This window comes from Hyperoodon ampullatus (genome assembly GCF_949752795.1).
Source record: "Hyperoodon ampullatus genome assembly, chromosome: 17".
In the NCBI taxonomy this organism is placed as follows: domain Eukaryota; kingdom Metazoa; phylum Chordata; class Mammalia; order Artiodactyla; family Ziphiidae; genus Hyperoodon; species Hyperoodon ampullatus.
Window position 1 is genome coordinate 28,405,122 of NC_136930.1, and position 23,312 is coordinate 28,428,433.

The 23,312-nt window shown below is 35.9% G+C and overlaps 2 protein-coding genes across 2 annotated transcripts in view; one reads left to right on the top strand and one right to left on the bottom strand.

Annotated features, from left to right (window-relative positions):
- The window catches only part of WWP1 (WW domain containing E3 ubiquitin protein ligase 1), a 93,291-nt gene extending 77,301 nt beyond the window's left edge, over window positions 1–15,990 (top strand). The window contains exons 20-24 of the mRNA XM_079722795.1: window positions 711–831; window positions 6,111–6,215; window positions 8,756–8,852; window positions 9,274–9,346; window positions 15,297–15,990. Coding sequence (XP_079578921.1) covers window positions 711–831; window positions 6,111–6,215; window positions 8,756–8,852; window positions 9,274–9,346; window positions 15,297–15,396 — 496 coding nt within the window. The 3' untranslated portion in view covers window positions 15,397–15,990. The remainder of the gene's footprint in view (window positions 1–710; window positions 832–6,110; window positions 6,216–8,755; window positions 8,853–9,273; window positions 9,347–15,296) is intronic.
- A 5,879-nt stretch (window positions 15,991–21,869) lies between these two features.
- RMDN1 (regulator of microtubule dynamics 1) overlaps window positions 21,870–23,312 on the bottom strand; it is a gene marked incomplete at its 5' end in the record, with an annotated part of 36,875 nt that continues 35,432 nt past the window's right edge. Inside the window, 2 exons of the mRNA XM_079722755.1 lie at window positions 21,870–21,999; window positions 22,436–22,569. Coding sequence (XP_079578881.1) covers window positions 21,949–21,999; window positions 22,436–22,569 — 185 coding nt within the window. The 3' untranslated portion in view covers window positions 21,870–21,948. The remainder of the gene's footprint in view (window positions 22,000–22,435; window positions 22,570–23,312) is intronic.

Here is a 23,312-nt window from a genome sequence, read left to right on the forward strand (position 1 = left end):
GTGATTACCTGATTGACCTTAATTTTTGTAACTACTAGAGCATGTTAGAACTATCTATACCCTTACATTTATCCCTTGTTTGCGCCTCTGGGAAGATGTTCCACATTCATTCCCTCTTTCACTTATCCTTTTTAACCATTTTTCTCTCAGTCTTCCTCTCAATTTATAAACATGCTCTGACACCACTCAAAAATCAAATGTAGTAAAAAAAACAAAACAAAAGAAACCCAGTTCCCTTGCCTCTGACATACATTTAAGTTCTTCTCAACAGTACCAGTGTTCTTGAAATAAGAGTATGTATGATGACCTTCACTTTCCCACTGCCACCTGCTCTATGCATCCTACCATTGTCCCGATCAAAAATCAGAGAACATTGGTGCTAAAAAAGGAATTTACAAAGCCCATGCAACCTCTTCATTTCTAGATGAGACAGAGGTGCTCTGTTCGATAGTAGCAAAACCAAGCCTGGAGTCACACCTGCCTAAGCACTCTAATGCTCATTTCCTATTCCATCTCACTTTCCCTTTTTAACTTAATAGTGCTCATCACAACTTCTGTTTTGAAACTGTGTTCTCTTGAATTCTACGATTCATACAGCATACTGATTTTCTTCATTTTCTTTTTTAATGATGGTTAAGAAGTACTCTGTGTTTTTAGCCTTTTACCTCACATACAAATTACCTATTTTTAAATACCATCTTTATTTTCAGTTTAATGACAGAGTGGCGTTTTTCTCGAGGAGTACAAGAACAGACCAAAGCTTTCCTGGATGGTTTTAATGAGGTTGTTCCCCTTCAGTGGCTGCAGTACTTTGATGAAAAAGAATTGGAGGTTAGGATCTTTTATTATGCTATTATAGGGAATGTTAATGGGAGGAGGGACTGTTGTTACACTTTTATAAAAGAATGTCCACAAGTTTTAAAATCATGTGGCACAATCTTCAATCCTCTCTCATTCATCCAAATGTTCAGGGGATACTAAAATCCCAGCATTGGGTAAAGGTCTTAAGTTCTCCAGAATGTGCTGATGTCATAAGCACAGAATCATCAATCAGTGCCAACTGTTAGGGCTCCTAAAGAGTGAGTGCAACCTTATTAATAATTTGGGGAACTCCTGGTTTAGTAGCAAGTTACCCCAAAGATTAGATTTCTAAGTCATGAGTTCTTAGTGGTCTTAACTGTACTTTAGAATTGTTAAAAGTACAATATATCAGAAATGCTTTTTTTCTTTCTTTTCTTTCCTTTTTTTTTTGTTTTGGTGATGAAATACACATAACATAAAATTTACCATCTTGAACGTTTTTAAGTGTACAGTTCAGTAATGTTAAGTATATTCACATTATTGTGCAACCAATCTCCAGAACTTTTTCATTTTGCAGAACTGAAACTCTATACCTATTAACTCCCCATTTCCTCTTCCTCCCTAGCCCCAGACAACTACCATTTTACTTTCTGTTTCTGAGTTTGACTAACTCTTGTTACCTCATATAAGTGAAACCATACAGTATTTGTCTTATTGTGGCTGGCTTATTTCAGTTACCATAATGTCCTCATGGTTCATCCATATTGTAGCATATGTAAGAATTTCTGTCATTTTTAAGACTGAGTAATATTCAGTTGTATGTATATACCACATTTGGTTTATCCATTCATCAGTCAATGGATCTTTGGGTTGCTTCCACCTTTTGGCTATTGTGAATAATGCTGCTATGAACATGGGTGTACAAATATCACTTTGAGACCCTGCTTTCAGTTCTTTTGCATATATACCCAGGAGTGGGATTGCTGGATCATATGGTAATTCTCTAGTTAACTTTTTGAGGAACTGCCACACTGTTTTCCATAGCGGCAGCACCATTTTACATTCCCACCAAAAGTATGTGAGGCTTCCAACTTTTCCACATCTTTGCCTATACTTGTTATTTTCTGTTTTTGTTTTTAATAATAGCCATTCTAATGGATGTGAGATGATAGCTCACTGTGGTTTTGATTTGTATTTCCCTAATGATTAGTTATTGTGAATTCTCCAAGTCTTCTCCACGTAGATTAGAACACAGGCAGGGCGTTAGGAAGGTGCTTGCATTTCCCCCCACCTTCTTTGGGGGGCAGTAGTTTAACTTCAGCCACCTTTGGTCCTCTATTAAGAAACTTGGGGGGCTTCCCTGGTGGCGCAGTGGTTGAGAGTCTGCCTGCCGGTGCAGGGGACACGGGTTCGAGCCCTGGTCTGGGAAGATCCCACATGCCACGGAGCAACTGGTCCCGTGAGCCACGGCTACTGAGCCTGCGCGTCTGGAGCCTGTGCTCCGCAAAAAGAGAGGCCGCAACAGTGAGAGGTCCGCGCGCCGCAATGAAGAGTGGCACCCGCTTGCCGCAACTAGAGAAAGCCCTCGCATAGAAATGAAGACCCAACACAGCAAATCAGTCAATCAGTCAATCAATAGAAATGCTGTAGAATTATAAAAAAAAAAAGAAACTTGGTTTGTTCATGTAATCAAATGTACATATGAAAAATTAGCATTTTAAACTTTATACAGTAATATCCCTGTGTAGGAATTAGCCTTCTAGAAACTCTGACATGGGAAGTATATGAAAATCAGGACTCTGAGCCTGAATTACATGTAGACTCTGTAAACCTGGTTAACATCTCTTAATAGTTTGCTTACACAAACTAGCAGAAATGCATTAGTAGAATGGAAGCTACTTTTTAGAGTAGTATTGATCATATTTTAAATCACTGACTTCATTAAGAATCTGAAGAAAATTTAAAAACTCTGTATACTCAAAATGCATATACCTAAAATATTCCATACCCCCAATTAAGAACTCCTGCTTCAGAGGCCCACTCAGTGAAAGAGGGATGTTACGGCAAGAGCCTGACATTAGAGCTGAGATGAAACTGAAACAGTAAATCAAGAAGGATGTTAATAGGTGCATACTTTGTATCACCCTTGGCAGCATTTACAGTCTACATAGAGCCTTGTGAAATAGTTTGGCCATGAGATAATTTCCTTACACAGAGAAGGAGACTAAAGCCCTTATGATTACTGATTTACCTTTAGCTCATAGTACAGAGCTGTGAGAAAATGGACATTTGTGTTGTTTTGTTTTGCTTTGCCTTGACTTTTCTCCTCTTGTTCTTTCTTTTACTCCCATTCCTCTCTTAGCCATGAATAATACCACAATAAGGGATATTCACACCATTATCCAAAATAATGGTTATTCATAATCGTACCATGCCCCTTTTTACAGGTTAAAATCTGTTTTAACTTTAAGAAGATAAAACAGTCATTCTTTATAAAAAAAACTCTCATCACACTAGGAATAGAAGGCAACTTCCTCAGTTTGATAAAGGGCATCAACAAAAAAGATAAACCCTAACATCATTCTTAACGGTGATACCTTGAATATTTCTCATTGAGATTGGGAACAAGGCAAAGATGTCCACTCTCACCACTTCTGTTCTACATTGTACCGGTTCCTGAGCCAATGCAGTAAGGCAAAAGTAGAAGCAAAAAGATTGAAAAGAAGTAAAACTGCCTTTATTCACAGATGATAACATGATTGTCGACTTAGAAAATCCTAAGGGACCTACCAAAAAACTACTAGAAATAATAGTGAATTTAATAAGACTGTAGGGTACAAGGTCAGTGATTTTAAAAATCAATTGTATATCTTCTATATGCTAGCAGCAAACATTTAGAAATTGAAATTTCAAAGTTTCACTTCCTAAGCATCAAAAAAATGAGCAAATTTAGCCAAAGGCCTGTAGGAACTCTACACTAAAAACTTAAAACATTGCTCAGAAAAATTAAAGAAGACTTTAGTAAGTGGAGAGATATACCATGTTATGTATTGGAAGACTCAATACTGTAAATATGTCAGTTTTCTCTAAATTGAGCTGTATATTCAACACAATCCCAGTCAACATCCCAGCAGAATTTTCTATAGAAATTGACAGGCTAGTTCTAAAATTACAAGGAAATGCAAAGGGTCTAGATTAGCCAAAACAATTTTGAAAAAGGACAAGCTTGTAGGATGTTAACTACCAGATTTCAAGAATTATTATAAAGCCATAGTAATTAAGATAGTGTGGTATTTGTGCAAGGATAGACAAAGAGATCAGTTGGAACACTTAGAGAGTCCAGAAGTAGACCCATATGTATATTGTCGATTGGTTTTCATCAAAAGTAATATAGTTTGATGGAGAAAGGGGAAGTCTTTTAAACAAGTGATGCTGGATCAACTCGATATTCATATGGAAGAAAATTAATCTTAACCCCTACTTCAGCTCATAAACAAAGATTAATTTAAAATAAATCGTAAACATAAATATGAAAGCTAAAAAGAAAACATAGAAAAATCTTAGTGTAGACACAAGTGTCTTAGGAAGAACACAGTAAAGCAGTAGACCACCCACATCCACAAAGGATGTTGGACTTCATCAAAACGAAAAACTTCCTGTCCAAAGATGCTGTTAAGTAAATGAAAAGGCAACCTACACACTGAGAGAAACTCTTGATACAAAGGTCTTGTATCTAGAATATATTAAAAACTTGTAACTCAGTAAAAAGACAATTTTTTTAAAGTGAGTAAAGACTCACTTTACAAAAGAAGCTATGTACTTTTTTTCTTTTTTTAATAAATTTATTTATTTATTTTTGGCTGTGTTGGGTCTTCGTTGCTGCGTGCGGGCTTTCTCTAATTGCGGCGAGCGGGGGCTACTCTTCGTTGCGGTTCGCAGGCTTCTCATTGCAGTGGTTTCTGTTGTTGTGGAGAACGGGCTCTAGAGCGCAGGCTCAGTAGTTGTGGCGCACGGGTTTAGTTGCTCCACGGCACGTGGGATCTTCCCAGACCAGAGCTCGAACCCATGTCCCCTGCATTGGCAGGAGGATTCTTAACCACTGCACCACCAGGGAAGCCCAAGAAGCTTACTGATGGCACGTAAACATTCGATGCTCACTATTCATTGGGGAATTGCAAATTCAAACTAAATGAATTACCACTTTGGGATACTGTTGGTAGTTTCTTACAGTGTTAAATATCCATCAGCCGTATGCCTTAGCAGTTCCACTAGTAGGTGTTTACTCATGTGGAAATGAAGTATATTTTCACACAAAGCCTTTTCCATTAAGTGTTCATCACAACTTTATTCATCAAAATCAAAAATTTGAAGTAACCTAAATGTCCATCAACAAGGGAATGGATAAATAAATTGTTGTATATTTATATAATGAAATACCACTCAGCAATATGAAAGAAGTACTGGTACCCACAACAACATGGATGAATCTCATAAACATTGTGCTAAGTGGGAAAAGAAAACAGAAGAGAGAGGGGATATGTGTAGTATTGTCTCATATTCTCAAAAATCTAGTCTATGGTGAAATCGTTGATCACCTAGAGCCAAAGATAAGGATGGTGGTTTTAACTGTGACAAGGGACACAATGGAAATATTCTACCTCTTGATTATGGTAGTGGTTACACAGGTGTATACATCTGTCAAAGCATCTAACTCTGTACTTAAAATATGCACATTTTATTTTATGTAAATTATAGATCATAGTTGACTTATGAGAAATAAATTAAGTATTATACTTTTTATTTTATTATGCCAAAAATAGTTTTCATCCCATATATAATAAACTGGAGTTATTTGAAAATTTCACATATGTAGAATATTTTATTCCCAAAGCCTGGATAGATGAATAACAAGAGGTTAGTATATTTTTAATTTTAAATAGATAAGGTAGCATAGATTTAAAAAAAAGAAGAGCTAGAAATTTATTTGTAATTTGTATATCTAATTTGGGATATATTTATAGTAAAAGAGCTTGTTTTGGCACACAGCTGATATTTTTCTTGATGAATAGTTACTTTAAATGTTTTCAATTTAAGTTCAGTAAATATGGGCAAGATAAAGTACCATAGAACTCTGCACGTTAAATTGCCACAAATTTTGTTGGATTTGCTTACTGTGACCTTTATTTGATGTACACATAGCTGTTTACATAATTATGCATGTGCATAGCTGGGCATTAGCAGATTTCAGTCATATGGTTACTCTCTTCAGTAAATCTTTACTGTGATCTGATACTGTGCTCCTTTCCCAGGTCATGTTGTGTGGCATGCAGGAGGTTGACTTAGCAGATTGGCAGAGAAACACTGTGTATCGACATTATACCAGAAACAGCAAGCAAATCATCTGGTTTTGGCAGGTATTTGCTTTTATCTTTTTGAATCCAAGTACTCAAAGAAAATGTTTTCTAATGAAACGGGGGTTTGAAAACAGTTCACTTTAAAGTTGAGACTGCTTTTAGACATGGTATTTAGTCTTTGAGTTTTAAGTCGGAAGTGGATAGTGTGAATACTTGTTAAAGGATTTTCCATTGCTTTTTTCCCAAATGAAAGAATAAATGACTATCTTCTTTAAATAATAGTTTAATGGTAATAGTTGTAGGTATAACATTTTTTTCTAGTAGTATGAAAGCATTCTATAAATTCCACTTAATTCTAGAAGTAAATGAGGAAGTATGTTTTTAATGAGAAAGTCAATGCAGATACTTAATTCCTCTAAAGGTGATAATATGCCAGGGAGTTAGAACAATCTAGAGGATAATGTCCAGGAATGACTCTTCTTTCCTCTCTCTCCTTTCCCTTTCTCTCTCTCTCTCTCTCTCTTTCTCACTCACTCACTCTCTCTCTCTCTCCCTCTGCTTTCTTTTGTTTGTGTTTGTGTGTTGTTTGAAATTTAAAATCTCTAGGCCAGGAATATTATCCACATAAATTTACTGATTGAGACTCATTTGAGCAACTTAGTAACTGAACATCTGGTGTACTTGTGCTTAACTGTTTCACTTTCAGGTGAAAAGCCAGGGTTTTTCTGTTACTATAGAAAGATTTTCCAAAGGTTGCAACTTTTCATAAGGATATGTCATATGTTTATTGCTCCATACTTTAAAGAAGTGTGGACACTTCTAGAAATTTATCCTATGGATACACTTCACATATGCAAAATGGCTCATACCAGAGTATTTATTGCTACATTATTGGTACACTAATGAAGACTTGAGACACCTAAATGTCCGTCAGGGGGAACTGAGTAAATAAATTGTAATATATCCATTATGTAATTCTGTACATTGTCATCATTCTTTTTCTTAATGCAAATTAACAAAAATATTGGAGGATAATATTTTTCAATACAATATTAAGGGAAAAAAGGTGTGTATAGTATTTGGTTAAAAGGAAAATATATATTCTTTATAAACAGAGTGTCTGCTAGTGTATGAATACAGCCTCTGTAAAGGTAGAGGGCGCACGAGCAGCAGTTGCAGAGGAGAGCTGGCATTGAGGCAGAGGTGCACGTGTGGGCTGCTCTTCCTGCTGTGCCCTTCTCCTGCCTTTGAGTTCCACACTATGTGCATGTATTATCTATTGTAAAAAAAAATAAAGAAATAAACAAAAAGGTAAGAATAACCCTATTTTCAAGCCTAAAACAGCAGAATTACATCACATACAGAATATGTGCAGGTATCTGTAATCTTCCCTTTTAGGCTCACTACCAGCTTCTTTACTCCTTTTGTTCCCTGACTTTCCCTTTGGACTTTGTATTTATATACCCGAGGAGCTTAAGCCTTGGGTTTTGTAAATCCAAATGAATAGTTTTGTTTTCTGAATTGGGTTTGTTTCAGGGACAGTGGTGAGGTTTATGCCAGACCTGGTAATCAGCTGAATTTCTTTGTCTTGATGAAATATGTTGCCTCAGCACAATTCTGTGCAGAAACATTTTTGGTCATAATTAGCACAACATTTTTTCCTATTGTTAGCTAAAGTTTAGTCCCTGTTTTTAAGATACATTTCTACTCTCAGACTGTTCCCTAAGTTCCTTGCCTTCTGTTGTAAGATACTCAGACCAATTCAGATCAGTATTTCACATTACCCATTTATGTCCACTTTGAAAAGAGATAGTCTGTGAACTAGATATACTTTTAGAAGAATTCATACTTTAGGTTTTCAAGTGTGAAGAAGAGAGTTGGGAAAATGGTGTTTAGTGGAAGAAAATACCACAAACTATTGAAAGTGGCAGTTGGGAAGTATTTGTTCATCTTTGGTAGCTTACAGTGGAGAAGGGTAGGTGGCTCAGGTCAGGATAACAGTGGTTTAGAGCTCAACCAGACCTGAGTTCAAATGTTAGTTCTGCTACTTATTAGCAGTTTGAGAAGGACAAATTATCTCACCTCTCCAGGCCTCCATTTTCTTATATGTATAGTGCGGATGCTAATGATAGTAGCTATCTCATAATATTGTTGTAAGGGCCAAATACACAAAAAGCATATGGCACAGCACATGGCAGGAGCCCTCAACAGGTGATAGCTGTAATAGTGTAGTCCAGCCACAACATCTGCCCTGGTCAGTGGTCTGACTGTGGACAAATGACAACCTTTCTAGGCCTCCATTTCCTCTCTGTAAGATGGATATAATAATAACAATAGTGGCCAACCTATGCTGTGATTGTGAGGATTAAGTGAAGTAAGATTGATAGTGTACTGAGCATAGTGCCTAGCCTGAATAAATGATGAATGCTGCAGCCACTTACCACATATATTTTAAAACTAGTTTGTGTTAAATTTCTTCTTCTTCAAGTTAAATTCTTAAGTTTCCAGAAGAAATTTAAGAATAAGGCTCTACTATTTTCACTATTGAAGATAATCTATTATTTATTTTATATTAAAGTAAATTTGATTTTGTTACACAGTTTGTGAAAGAGACAGACAATGAAGTAAGAATGCGACTACTGCAGTTTGTCACTGGAACCTGCCGTTTACCTCTAGGAGGATTTGCTGAGCTCATGGGTAAATGCAGTTTCTCTGTAGATAATTTTGGGATAATAATGGCGTTTAGACATACAACAGACTTGAACCTAAGGATTATTCTTCTGTGCTTTATGTAGGGCATCTACCAGAAGAAAGACAAATTAATGGTTAATATCGAATACACTTGTAAGACAAAAATGAAAATCGGCTCACAAAGCCTGGTTGGCCATTGCTTTGTGAAGGGAGCAAGATTCTGTAGAAATACTTATCTTTCCACTTTGTAATTCTTATTGCTGGATCTTTGCAGCAATAAGAAGCTTCTCTAGGCAGAAGTAACTTACATTGTAGTTTATTCTGTATCATTCAGGTTGACTATGTGACATGTTCTATTATTTGACTAGTTATCAAAACCAAAATGTTTAAAAGACCAGATAAATTTTGTCTTATTTTCCTGATTTAGGAAGTAATGGGCCTCAAAAATTTTGCATTGAAAAAGTCGGCAAAGATACCTGGTTACCAAGAAGCCACACATGGTAAGTTCAAGAATCTTAAATAGGAAGGTGAAAGCCAGAGTCTTTTTTTTTTTTTTTTTTAATGTAAGACACAATATAATTTCATTAAAGTAGTCAGAATTTCAATTTTGAGAACAGGCTGATTAATATAGTATTCTATAACTAAACACATTAGAATGATCAGTTAATATAAATACTTGAGAAATGTATCCATTGATTCAACAAATATTTAGCATATCCACTATGTATAGAATGAGATTGAAGTGCTCCCTGCCTTTTATGAAGTTTGTGCTCCATTGGGGATGGGGACACAAAAGACAGGTAAACAACTCTTTGCAAATGCTAGGAGTCCTTCAAAGGAAACCAAGAGAACAACTAGAGGGGAACCTCCTTTGGATTGGGTGGTCAAGCAGGTTTCTTGAAAACAGTGATGTTTGAGTTTGATAAATAGCATGCTGTGGGAAGGAACAGGGGAAGTGCTCTCTTTGTACAGGGTCATTTTTCAGGGAAATAAAAGATGACTTGGTGTGAATGGAATTTAATGAATCAGGGGAGGGGATAAAAGAATTTGAAGTGTAGGCAGGGGCTAAATTATATAGAGCCTTATCAGCTATTATAAGGAATTTGTTTCTAAGAACAATTAGAAGCCTTTGAAGAGTTTTAAATAGCAGATAATGAGATCCAAGAAAAATCAGTCTGGCAACAGGACAGAGGGAATTGGATGAGTGAGTGCGGGGAGATTAGTTATAGAACTCTTATAGTCATCCAGGCAAAAGATGGTGATGGCTTAAATGTACGTGGTTCTTTCAGGAGATCAAAACTATTTTCACACTAAGTCATTTTTGCCTTTTTATTGTTTTGACATTTGCACTTGTGGTACCAAAGTAATGGTGGGTCAACTGCTGTTGACTTAGCGTAAGTCAAGGCAGTGGCACAAAACTGCTATCTCTGCATTTTTCAACACCACACATTTGAAGTTTAAAGCAAAAAAAAAAAGCCAGGCTTATTGAAGGTTGTTCTTTATGAAGTATTAAAAACTATTAACTTTATTAAATCTTGTTGCTTGAAGTATGTATGTAGCTTTTTTAACATTCTGTATGACAAAATGGGAAGTCTGCATAAAGCACTTTGGTGGTTGTCTTGAGGGGAAGCTCTTAGGCAGTTGTTGAGTTGTAAGCTGAACAGCTTGCTTTCTTTTTGGAACACTTTTTCTACTTGAAAACATGAGAGACAAACTGTGTTTATTCATACTTTTTTCCTTGAAAATTAATGAAGTAAAACTTGTCACCTTAAGGAAAACAACTAACAGCATTTGTTGGTGATGATAAAATTGAGGTTTCATGCAAAAATCAGAATTTTGGAAAACTTGTATATACCACCTTGAGCTTGACAGCTTCCCAAGATTTTTTTTTTTTTTTTTTTTTTTTTTTTTTTGCGGTACGCGGGCCTCTCACTGTTGTGGCCTCTTCCATTGCGGAGCACAGGCTCCGGACGCGCAGGCTCAGCAGCCATGGCTCACAGGCCCAGCCGTTCCGTGGCATGTGGGATCCTCCCAGACCGGGGCACGAACCCGTGTCCCCTGCATCAGCAGGCAGACCCCCAACCACTGCACCACCAGGGAAGCCCAAGACTTTTTTTCATATTTGAAAATTCTTTATAACTTGGTGAACCAGTATTTCCAAATGACTGATGCATGATGTTACAAACTCATGCACGGGTAAAAACATGGATTCAAAGTGTAAAATAAACCAATAGATTTCATATAACAGAGTACAAAAAGTTCTTTGATATGATTTCAAAACCCATATTATGCATAACCTTGTCAAATTTAGTATATTATCAAAGAATAATATCCACAGGTATCTGAAAAAAATGACTTGAGTACATCTGTTTTCTAACTGCATATCTGTATGGGGACAGTTTTCATATGCTTAATCTAAAACAATATAGTCCCACAGAATAAATGCTCACATAGGTATCTGAATCCAGATGTCTTCTATTAAGCCAGATATTAAAATGATTTGCAAAAATATGAAACAAGGTCACTCTTTTCACTACTTTTTTGAAAATAGTCTTTTTTTCCATAAAAATTTTACTTTTATTTCAAAGTAAATTACTTTTAAAATTTGCTTTAACTTATAATATGGTAAATATCAACACCTATAATTCACATAAACAGAAGCTTTTTTTTTGGTTTCTCAATAATTTTCGATGTGAAAAGGGATCCTGTGACCACAAACATTTGAGAACACCAGGTTAGATTAAATTGGTGAATCCAATAGAGGAGAGATTGTTGAGGCAGGGACAGAGAGTTCATAACCAAAGAAGATAATTCTTTAAGAAAGATGAAAAGAATTGGGATTTTGAGTGTGAGCTAAGGAATTCGCCTTTTATAAAAACAAGAACATTTCCTTTGTTGTAGCAGAAGAGGAACAAAAGTTGGATGTAAACTATAGATAGATTTTAGATTTTGTGAAAGAATAATAGAGTTAATCCACTGTTGGTTTGTTTTCTCAGAGTATAAGGTTGAGGTCACTGGCTAACAGTGAAGAAAGGAAAGACTTGAGGAGAAAGAAAGGGAGAGCTTTCAGAGAGTAGAAATATGGCTAAGAATGCTGGACAACATTAGATTGCCCACTTGGATCTACTAGTTCATCTAAAGTGACACTAATCTACCTAAGTTGTCAGATTTTCCCTGCAGTAATTTTCAACTGTTAAGGTACAAGGAATGAGAAAGTAGAAGGTTGAATTCATTCAGGGTTTGAGTTTGAGTAAGTTCAAAAAGGAGAGAGAGGGTTTTAAAATATTTGCAAGGTAGTGATTATAATGATGGACCATGACCTCTAAAGTAATTATAATGATGGGCTGTGGCTTAAGTAAAAAGTGAAGATAGGAAGAGTCTGAGAACAAGATAGGGTGGTGAGAAAGTAATAGATTAATAGGTTGGCATTTTAATTGAAATAAGTTGGGAAAGGCAGATAATCAGAGAATAGAGTGTTGATGACAAGGTTCAAGGTATGATACTGAAGTAGAGGAACAGGTCACTGAGGAAGGGCAAGAATTGAGAGGCTGTGGCATTGCATGTCACCCATGTGAATGAGAGGACTATGAAGAAGGTGCCAGAGCTTTCAGTGAGTTAAGGAACGTGGTCAACAGGTGATAGCAAAAAGTGCAGAAAGAAGGTTGCATAGCCAGACTGTGTTTGCCTCAGAGGAGGAAAGTTTGTTGACCGGCTGCAGAGGAAATAGAATATTTCAGACTAGCTGGATTTCAGTTAAGGCAAGAGAGGAGCTGTTAAGACTATAGAAGCCTGCAAATCATAAAATATAAGTCCAAAAGAATGGATTGGAAAGGTCTGAGATGGAGGACACAGGTGGGGATTTAATTCAGATCAGGGGAAATACGGTTGATCAGTATTGGGATGAGAATTTAGTTGAAAATAGATGATCCAGAAAGACTTGAGTTTTCGGTAGTGACTGAGGTAAGCAGTGCCATAATCCATGGTGGAAGCAGTCTTGATTATTCTCAGATTGGGTCCTACTGCTTTCATCCCGTGCTTTGCTTAGTGAGGTGGCAGCTTTCAGGGCAGGGGTGCTGCAGGCTATATACAGTGTATAGCAAGCCAGTAGCGTACTGTTCCCTTAGAGTCCATGAGAAAAGTACTGATGTCTTCCCTTTTTATATATAAGAAAATAGAAGTAGCAAACTTTACTCAAAGCTGAAACTAAAACAAAAGCTAAAATAAAACTTAAAATAGTATTCTGATATTCACATAGTAAGTACTCAATAAAAGATGAATAGATTTTAGTATGTCTTTGTCCTTTTGTAAGCCAGCACAAAACATAATGGCTGGTGTCTTAAAACAGAACCCTGTTTTGGATGTTTTAAAGTAATACATTTTCTTATGTGGTTCAACTCAACATTTACGAAATGTCTACTGTATACAGAATGGATCTGTGTTAGGAGAGTAGAGATGACTCTGCCCTTGTGGGTTTTGGAATCTAATGGAAAGAACCAGTCAGTCATAATACAGAGTAAAGTAAATGCTAAAAAAGAAGTAAAAAGAGCTTATGGATTACAAATGCCAACTCTCTACATATATTCACCTTGCATATTATATACATGGATAAACATGACCATAACTTGTGTATAATGTTTTAATTTTCACCAAATCCAAGAATTTACAGCATTTGCTAGGTCCTCACATGTGAAAAATTTTTTACTTCATCCTTTTGAAAAAAAAAAAAAAGAGCTATGGAGAGGGGCATTATTAAGTCTGTATAACATGTTCAAGGAGAATTCTTGGAGGAAGTTGTAGCATTTGGACTGATTCTTAATAATATTTTCATAGGCAGAAAAGGGTATTCCAGAACATAGGAGAGCCATAAGAGCATGGTCATAGAAAAGTGTGTGGTATGCTTGGAGAACATTAAATAAGTTGATAGGGGCTATACCAAACAGCATAGGCTTCCTTGCCCACTTCCCCGTCCATAGCCATTAGAAGCAGCAGAGGTTTTTTTAAACCATCATGTCTTTTTAAGAAAGTACCCCTGGCAATGATATAAGGCTAGATAGGTTGTGAAGAAGTTAAAAAAAAAAAAAAAAAAAAAAAAAAAAAAAAGGATGCAAGATCAGTAGGCAGGAAATACTGATGGTTTAGATAAAAGATGATGGGGAAGTATATAGAGGAGAATATAGTAGCAATAGAAATGATCAGGAGGGAAAAGATGGGGGAGATTTGGTAAATAGAATGACAATTTGACAGAGGCAGGTGACTGGTTAGTATAGGGCTCTATTGAAAAATTTTTTCCTGACCTCAGCTCAGTATCAGACTGTACCTTGAGGCATAGTTTAAAGGTGGGGCTGGGGAGGGGGCACACGATGGGAAGATATATAGTCCTCTTAATTGTTACTGTTAAATTAACAACTTTTCAAACAGAATAACATGGTCTGAGAAGAATACCATTTTAATTGGCTGCCTTGTTTCAAAAGGCTCTTTCTTGATTTACAGGTTTCCTGACTCTTACAAGGGCAGATAACTGGTAGGAGTAGTAGAAGGGAACTGGATAATCTATAGAAACCTTCCACATGAGAAAATGAAAGTACAGAAAGGTTTTGACTTCTCAGAGCTACTTCACTAGACACTAATAGTGGGGATCAAAACCCAAAATCCAAAACTCCTGAATCTTAACCCAGCTACTCAGCGCTGTATCTTTAAAAATTAAATGTTATTTCACACCTTTGTAAATTGTAAAACAATACATTGATGTTTTAAGCATTTTCAATATTTTCTATATTTCATCAGTTAATCCCAGCAGGGAATTCTTTGAGTCTAGCAAGACTGTAAGCATATTATTTTAGAAACGGTTATACATACGATATTATTTGAAAAGACAAAAATATATATTTGGTTATTGACTGTCTCCACCCTAGAATGTAAGTTCAATGAGGACAAGGACTTTACTTTTTCATCATTGTATCACCAGCTCCTGGAAAAATACCTGATATATTAAAGATTCTCAATAAGTAACTGATGAATGAATTGGTGGGTGAGTGAGTGAAAGAAATGGACTCTTTAACCCAAGAGAAGTTAGGGGGACTCATGACACAATGTAACAATAATAGTATAGAAAAGAGAAAAATTAGTGCTTTAAAAAAAAAATTCCAGCAGTTTTATCCATATTGCTACAATTATTATTTGTAATTCTAGCTTTCTCTGGGAAACGTTAAAATATTTTTGTGACTAGGTCTTAAATTTGAATTAAATGCTGTAAGAAAATTTGTATATTTAATGTTATATTTGTTAAGTAATAATACAGTAGTAAATTGTGTTAGAATACTTCTGGCAAAATTTTTACATTCTTCCTCCATTTAGTTTTTCACATGTGCTTTAAAAAAACATTGTATTAGAAGTCTTTTCAGAGTTTGTTTTATTGAAAACACATCTGATTTTGTTTTTGTTTTTGTTCAGTTTTAATCGCTTGGATCTACCACCATATAAGAGTTATGAACAACTAAAGGAAAAACTTCTTTTTGCAATAGAAGAGACAGAGGGATTTGGACAAGAATGAATGTGGCTTCTTGTCTTGGAGGAGCTCTTGCATTTAAATACCCCAGCCAAGAAAAGTTGCACAGATAGTGTATATAAGCTGTTCAATCTGTACAGTGAATTTTCTGAACCTCTCGAAGTATAAATGTTTTCCGTTCTTCCACAGAAATATGCAAAACAGTTCATCCTTTTCTACTTTATTTATTGTTCCCTTGAAGTGACTGACTAGGAAAAAAATCATCCTTAAATTTTGAAGTTGAAGCAAGCAAGAGACTTTATTAAAAATAAGTATATATCTATATAAGCATATATGATAGTGGCTCTAGTTTTATAGAGCTCAGAGTGTATTAAACATGACAGCCGTTCATTCAAAAATAATCTGGATTTGCTTTACCTTGTTTCTGTTATCCAGGGGAAGAAGTACAAATTACTCCATGTTTTTTTTCCCTTTGTAACACCTCTTGAGGGTGTTTTGTTGCATGGCTGTTCAGGAAGGTATTAAGGGCTTAGGCCAAAATCTTACTTTGAATATGTTAAAAAATGCTGCTGGCTTTTCTTAAGATGGGTGCTTGAACCTGTCAGTTTGTTTTAAATAAATACAGTAGTTGAAAATTTTCCCTCTTTGCTACATCTCTAATATAGTCAAAGTCATGAATGAAACCGTAACTTACATGAAAGTCATATACTAGATCTACTACCATTTAGTTTATTCTAGAAATTGGAGAGAATTCACTGAGTAGCATAGAGGTTTGTTTACATGTTACTTTGGGATGCTAGGTATTTGTGGAATTAAAAAGAATCAGGCACTTCTGTACTTCAGTTTTAAAATATGTGATGTTCTTTAAATTCATAGTAAATTGATGCAATTTCATACCTAGGAACATATAAAAAGGTAATGTGAATTTTTCTGCTTTTGTTTATGTTCAGAGTTTTGGTTTTATAAAACCAGATGGATTGAAGACTTACATAAGCATTTGAAAACTCAAATAAGTCTACTGATTTTCTGTTACTGTTTGCATATCTTCATTCCTCTTAAATTCATGAAAATTCCATGTATCTGAATAAGCTTATACAAAATATTTTGGTCTTCCCCCTTTTTACATAGATTATTATTTTTGTCCCAATAACACTTTCTGTTTTTCATTATCAAGGACATTTACCGAACTACAAAAATGTATAACAAATTAAAATCTGATGTGAATATTAATGCTGCTTTAGCAAGCTGGGCTTCCCTATTAATATAAAAACTTAAATTTCCACTTGTAGCATTATTTCAGTATGTACTATAAATTTCATTAACTTAAATTTTTTTTTTTTACAACCATGGAACTGACGTCTTAGATGCTACCTGTAACATATTTCACTACTAAGTACATACAGAAGATACTAGTATACAGTTTAACTTCCCTAAACAGTAGTTTTTGTTTCGCCAAAATTTTATTTTTCTACATATTAATTTAGATGGTCTTCTGCATTTTTATTTAGAATCCATAGTAAAGATGAAATAAAGTCCGTGATCCACTTGCTTGAATAGACTCTTTTCCCAAATCCTCACTATTAATGTTCTAGTTATTTTCATGCCTAAATAAAAAACAAACAAAAAACAAGAAAACGAATGTACAGAACAGACTATGCAATAGAGGGTGACCAGTCTTCAAAAGGGCTGCTTAAATTACACCATGAAAGTACCACTGCTAATGAAGTTTGCTGACAGAAGTTACTGTCATTCAGTAGAGGCATGAGAGAACATCCTGTAGCAGATTGGAATGAAGACAGGAAGCTTTCAGGGTGCCCATCCCCCCTTCTCACTTCAGGTAAGAAATTACCATACAACAGATGAGGCTACACAGAGCCTACAGAGAGACCAAACCAGCTTTCTGGAGAAGGCTGGTTTGGAGAACTCATCAGGTCCTTCTATCTTTCATACTAATTATAGAAATCCAGACCTATAGGCAGGATTTATTGTCTTGATACACCTACTCAGTGTCAGTGAGAGAAACCTGAGACTTGTTTCCACCCCACCCCCCCATCCCTGTCCTGTGCTGGGCCAAGCATAGAGAAATTAGAAGTGCAGGGCTCGCTGCGCTTGAACACAGACACTTCATGAGGAAATCAGCAAACGAGGGAGGCTCAGAAACAGGTTCATACTGTCACTTCATCTCAGTGCCACTACCCACCACCACCACCACCACCACTAAACAGCCCCGTCAGTGGGTCACAGGCACAACACAGTTTCAGCAATCAGATTAGTTGTCTTCCAGGAAAAGAAGCTACAAGTGGTGTTTTTGTTTTTAGTACTTCCTGGGCAGTTAAAGCCAAAAGGGTTAACAAAACTCTGCCCTCCAGCCTTAGGTCAACCACCTAGCTTTTCCAGTTCTCAAAACTAGATAGGGTGGTATGGGCCAACAATGTCAGGCAATGCTGCTGCTGTTTAAAATGGCCCCTGACTGGTGTGTTGCATCTGGACTGGGATAACTCCAGGCACTTGATAGGAAACCATAGCTTTGGACTTCCCAGAATGTGGAAACTTGTAACTGTATTTCCCTTTGAGATTTCCTGAGCTGTCACCTGGGGAGATGATACTCCTAGGAGCTGCATGGATATGCTGCTACACAGACTACTGCTGTAAGGTCATCTTTTGAATGTAAGGGGGCCTGACATTGACCTGCTGGGTGAGCTATGGTTTCTGTCCTGAGTAAATTGGGGCCAGATGAGGCCTACTGTGGGCTTTTTGAGTCTTAATATTTGGTTGAACCTAAGAAGATCCTCTAGTGAGCATTACGGAAGTCAAACAGAAATCTTCTCCGGTTGAAATAGGCAGATGAGAGAATAAAGGTTCTTTTATAACAGTCCATTGAACTCCAAACTTGAAGTCTACTGGGGATTTGGTCTGTCTCTCAAGGGAAAAGCCCAGACCACATCAGAGGAGCCTTTACCTTAATGAGGTTCTTTTGTACCTAATGTATACTCTTCAGTCACAAGACAGAAACATACAGGGCAGTGCAATGGGCCAGAACAGGACATTCGTTAAATAAACTTGATGGCCCTTGCCAAAGTAATCAACCCCTCCTATTTTTTCTTCCCAGTAATGCCCAGGTACAGTCCAAACAGGTTGTAAAGTGAACACCACATGAATGCAACAAAAAAATAAAAGGAAAAGGGGAAAACCGCCCCCACCCCCCACCAAATCTACAAAGAGTAAAAGTCCAAAAGTGGCCTCTCCTGTGCTCACTCTGGCAGCACGTATACTGAAATTGGAACAAAAGCGGCATCTCCTAAATTCCAAATTTTCTCTCCCCAGTCTTGACCAAGGAGAACACTATCAGATGATAATAGCATTTTAAAATATTTACCGATACTCATAGTAAATACATGTTCTTTAATCCTCACAATTCCATTAGGTTATTGTTTTTTTGTTGTTTTGTTTTCTCCTTGTAATTATGCTTATTTTAAAAAGTGAGTCTGAGAGAAGTCATTTTTCACAAAGTCCACAGCTGGTCCATAGTCTATGATTAAACACTCAGATAGGAAAATGTCTGGTAACAAGGAGTTAACAGAGCTTTCAGATTATAGTAGGATAACAACCACATTCCAAATCAGATTTCTTCTCTCATTCTTAAAAGAAGGAAACAGATGCATAAGAGGCAGTTATAATCACCCACAGTCCATGTCTGTAATATGTTTAGAAGACAGAATACTACAAACTTCTGTTTACATATATGTGGAGAAATAGGCATCTCAAACGAGCAGGCAGCTCTGGAACACACAAGAACCAGTCAAGTAGGGACTGCACAGGAAGGAGAATATAATGGGGTCTTAGGGTTCATTCCCGGAAGTAGTAGATCCCCCCCTGAGTGGAGAAATGCAAAGAACCAGTGTGAGAACTGGTAAATCAGACTCCTGGGAACTCAAAGAGGTTGAGGAAGCACACAGAATCTTGGGAAAGTGCCACACCTTGGAGAAGGCAGCTATTCCTTTGTAAAGAGAGAAAAAAGATAGCAGCTCTATAAAAGACCCAGCAACCACACTTCTGGATGTTTATCCCACAGAGATGAAAATTTGTTGATATAGTTATATCAGCCTTAAGTTCACAGCAGCCAAAGACTGGAAACAGCTTAAATGGCCTAAGGTGGATAGTTAAATAAACTGGTACACCCATACAATGAAATATAATCAACAATAAAAAGGAACTATTGACTGAATTTAGATGCTTCTCAAAAAGGAGTTATGCTGAATGAAAAAAGCCAATCCCAAAAGGTCACATTCTATATGATCCATTTATATAATCTTCCTGAAATAACAAAATTATACAGAACAGGTAAGTGGTTGTCAGACTTCGGGATGATGGCAGGGAGTGGGTTTGATTATAAAGGGATAGCACTAAGAATTTTTGTGACGGAACAGTTCTGTATCTTGATTGTGGCAGTTACAGAAATTTACACATGACAAAACTGCACAGAACACACATACAAGTGAGATCACTTAAAAGTGGTAAAATCTGAATAAGGTCTGTGGACTGTACAGTTTCCTGGTTTTGATATTGTACCATAGTTATGTTACCACTGAGGCAAACTGAGGGAAGGATACACAGGACCTGTGAACTATTTTTTGACAACTTCTTATGAATCTATAATTATTTCAAAGGAAAAAAAATTTTTTTAAAGCCCTATATAATATCAAAGACAGAGCCTCCCCTCCATAAAAGGCTTTACTACTGAAAGACAGATACCTTATTTTACAAAAACTGTGAAGCACAGGATATTTATTACTGAACTAATCCTAACCCCTTACCTCCCATTTGATAACCTGGCATTGCTGGTAACTCAGCACACACAAAAAGTTACACCTACAAAAAATAACATTCAAAGTCGCTCTAAAGTGCAACTGAAAATGAGGAAATTTCAGATGAAAATGCTCAACACAGAGAAAACAGTAAAATTCTTAAGCACAATATACTAGTATGAATTAAATATAAATAAATAACTGCAGACATGAAAAAATCCAAATTAGAAATTCAAAAATTCAAAACTGGACAAAAACCATGAGGATGTGAAATGCCTGTTAACTGAAATCAATCAGGAAAAAAAAAATTGAAGAAAAAGACAAAAATATCTCAGAAGTGAAGACAAACAGTATCTAAGGAAGAAAACATTAAAAAAAAGGGACATGGAAGATAGAAATGAAAAAAGCCAAGAAAATGAAACTGAGAGGTAAAAGAAAAATCAGAGAAAGTGATAAATACAAAAGGCAAAGAAGATCTAATATACATATAATTAACTTGAGTCCCTGAAACTACGATGGAACAGTGTTTCTTTAAGTGCAGTCAGTAAGGCCATTCTGGAATGAGGGACAATCTATAAGATATTTGGACTGGCCCCTTCAAAAAGTCAATGCTGTGAGAAAAAAAAGATGGGGCTACTGTTCTAGCTTTAAAAAAACTAAGGCAGAAAATTAAAAGTGTAAGACATTTTGGGACATTTGAGGATATTTGAATATGGTTGGATATTAGATGATAATAAAGAATTACTGTTAACATTCTAGTTGTGATATGGACTTGTATTTGTTTAGAAGGATGTCCTTATTCTGAGACAATGAATGCTGAAGTATTTAGGGATGAAATATGTTGTCTGCTATTAATTTTAAAAGTTTAGAAATATATATAAATACGAATATATACACATAAGTAAAATATAGCAAAAGATTAGCAGTTGCTGAACCAGATATGGGTTTATAAGAGTCCAATACTTTGTTTTCCCTTCTGTTTGAAAATATACATAATAAACAAACAGCACGTACCCACATTACCTGCATTTTCCCTTTGAGAAAAATCCACCTATATATACACTCTCAGATTTCTGTAAGTGGCATTCAAGATACTACTTTTTACAAAACAAGATTTTTGTAGTGGTGGCACCCCCAGTATCACTGTCCTGCCTATTTAAAACATCTTAATTTCCATTTCCCCCTTGAGTTGTGTTCCTTTCACCCCATTAGGGAATAGGATTTGAGCTCGCCTAGTGACAAAATCAAACCACTTGTAAGACTACCTCACATTTTAAAAAAGAAACCACTCCATTTTCAGTCCTCTCATGACTTGAGTTCTTTCCTTATGCAGGTTGGCTCCAAGATACATCATTTAACTACTTTATACCAAGAACTCTCATCATCCTGACCTCCTAACATTCACTGTACCTTCTCTGCAAGATCTCAGCTTTGAATCAATCCAACTAGAAAATGCACTCCCCCTATGCCACCTCTTCCACAGAGCTTTCTTTTCTTGATCTCCCATCCTGATGTGATCCAATTCATACCCTTTGTATTGCTGGTGTCTCAGGTGCACAATAATCTCAGCCTCTAAGCCATGGATATCTATCTCTCTACCACTCTTGTAGCAATTATTTCTTTTGCCTTGTTATTTGTGAAGAAGTCTAGAATTTTGTATATTTAATTTGTTAAGTGGTCACAACATTAAAAGAACTGAGAAAACAGCCATAGAACAGTATAGTTAATGTATTTATTATCTTTATAACTTGATGAAAAGGCACTGCTTCTTAGATATTTCACTGAAAACTTCTCAGTTCTTGTCACTGAAACCTGTAAGCAACTGAGCAGCTTCTGTCTGTATCTAAAATGGAAGAATACATATTATAAAACAGTACAGCACAGAGATCAACTTGTGAAACAAGTTTATAAAGTAGTTTCTAAGAATTTCCAAAAAACCAGGATAGCACATTGTAAGAATAAAATTTCTTAGAGAACTCAGAGATGAGACTCTTAGAGAACTCGTCCACATTAGTACATGTCCCTTGCCTTTTATGTTTTAGAAATCTTTTTCGATCTGCTATATATAATGTCAAACAGGAATAATTCTATATTGCAGCAAGTAATTCATACATGTTTATTGATAGTAACTAAATATTTGCTATACACATTTGAAATAAACACTGTTATTTAACAATATGCATTTGGACAATTATGTTTTTAAAGAAGTTCTTGATTCACCTTTACTTAATGTGCCTCACTGGAAACCTATCTGCCTTACTTTACTGGAGATGTTTTACCTGTTTATCCTCTTCTGTGTGCGCTGGATAGTCCTTGGCTTTTGTTAGCCAGAAAGCAGCAAGCTTTTTGTTGTGTAGCTTCAAATATGTCTTTCCTAGAAGGAGCAAGTTTTTGCTGTAGAAGTTTGGATCCACTGTACATAAGAAAAATAATTTTAATTTATCTCATATGAAATAGTATTGCTCTTATTTTTAAAGGCTTAATTTTTTTCATCTAAATTCCAATAATATACTTGTGTGGTCAATAAATGATTAGGCTAATTAGAATTCTCTTTTGTTCAACTATTCATATCTCAAAAAATTTTATAATTACCATTTATTGAGTGTCTACTATGTGCCAGGCACTATATTACACACATTTCTCATTTTCACAGCAATTTTATAAAATTGGTACTCTATTTAATAGATGGAAAACAGAGTCCTGATAGAATATAAGCTCCAGAAGGACAAGGGTTTTCTTTTTATCATCTCTTTTGCTCCCTGCATCCTAAGTGCCTAGAACAGTGCCTAGAACTGTACTCAATATACGTTTGCTGAATGAGTAAATGAAATCATGATGATATGTGTATGTGTGTATACACACACACATTTGGTCAACCTCTACTGAATGTGGGCTGTGTTTAAGCATAGATAAAACAAAGTCTTTGCTCTTTTGGAATTTATAATGAAAAGGAAAGACAAGCATGAGCACAACTAAATGTAATATAGGAATAAAAGGAATGCTTTGATAGGTGTACAAATTTTAAAGTGCTATGAGAAACCAAAGAAAAAGCAGCTAACTAAGAGGTTACACCTGGGCTAACTTGGAGGCTGAATAGAATTTTAGCAGGATTCTTGGCTGAAGCAAAAATGTGAACAAAAAGCTTATGAATGAAAG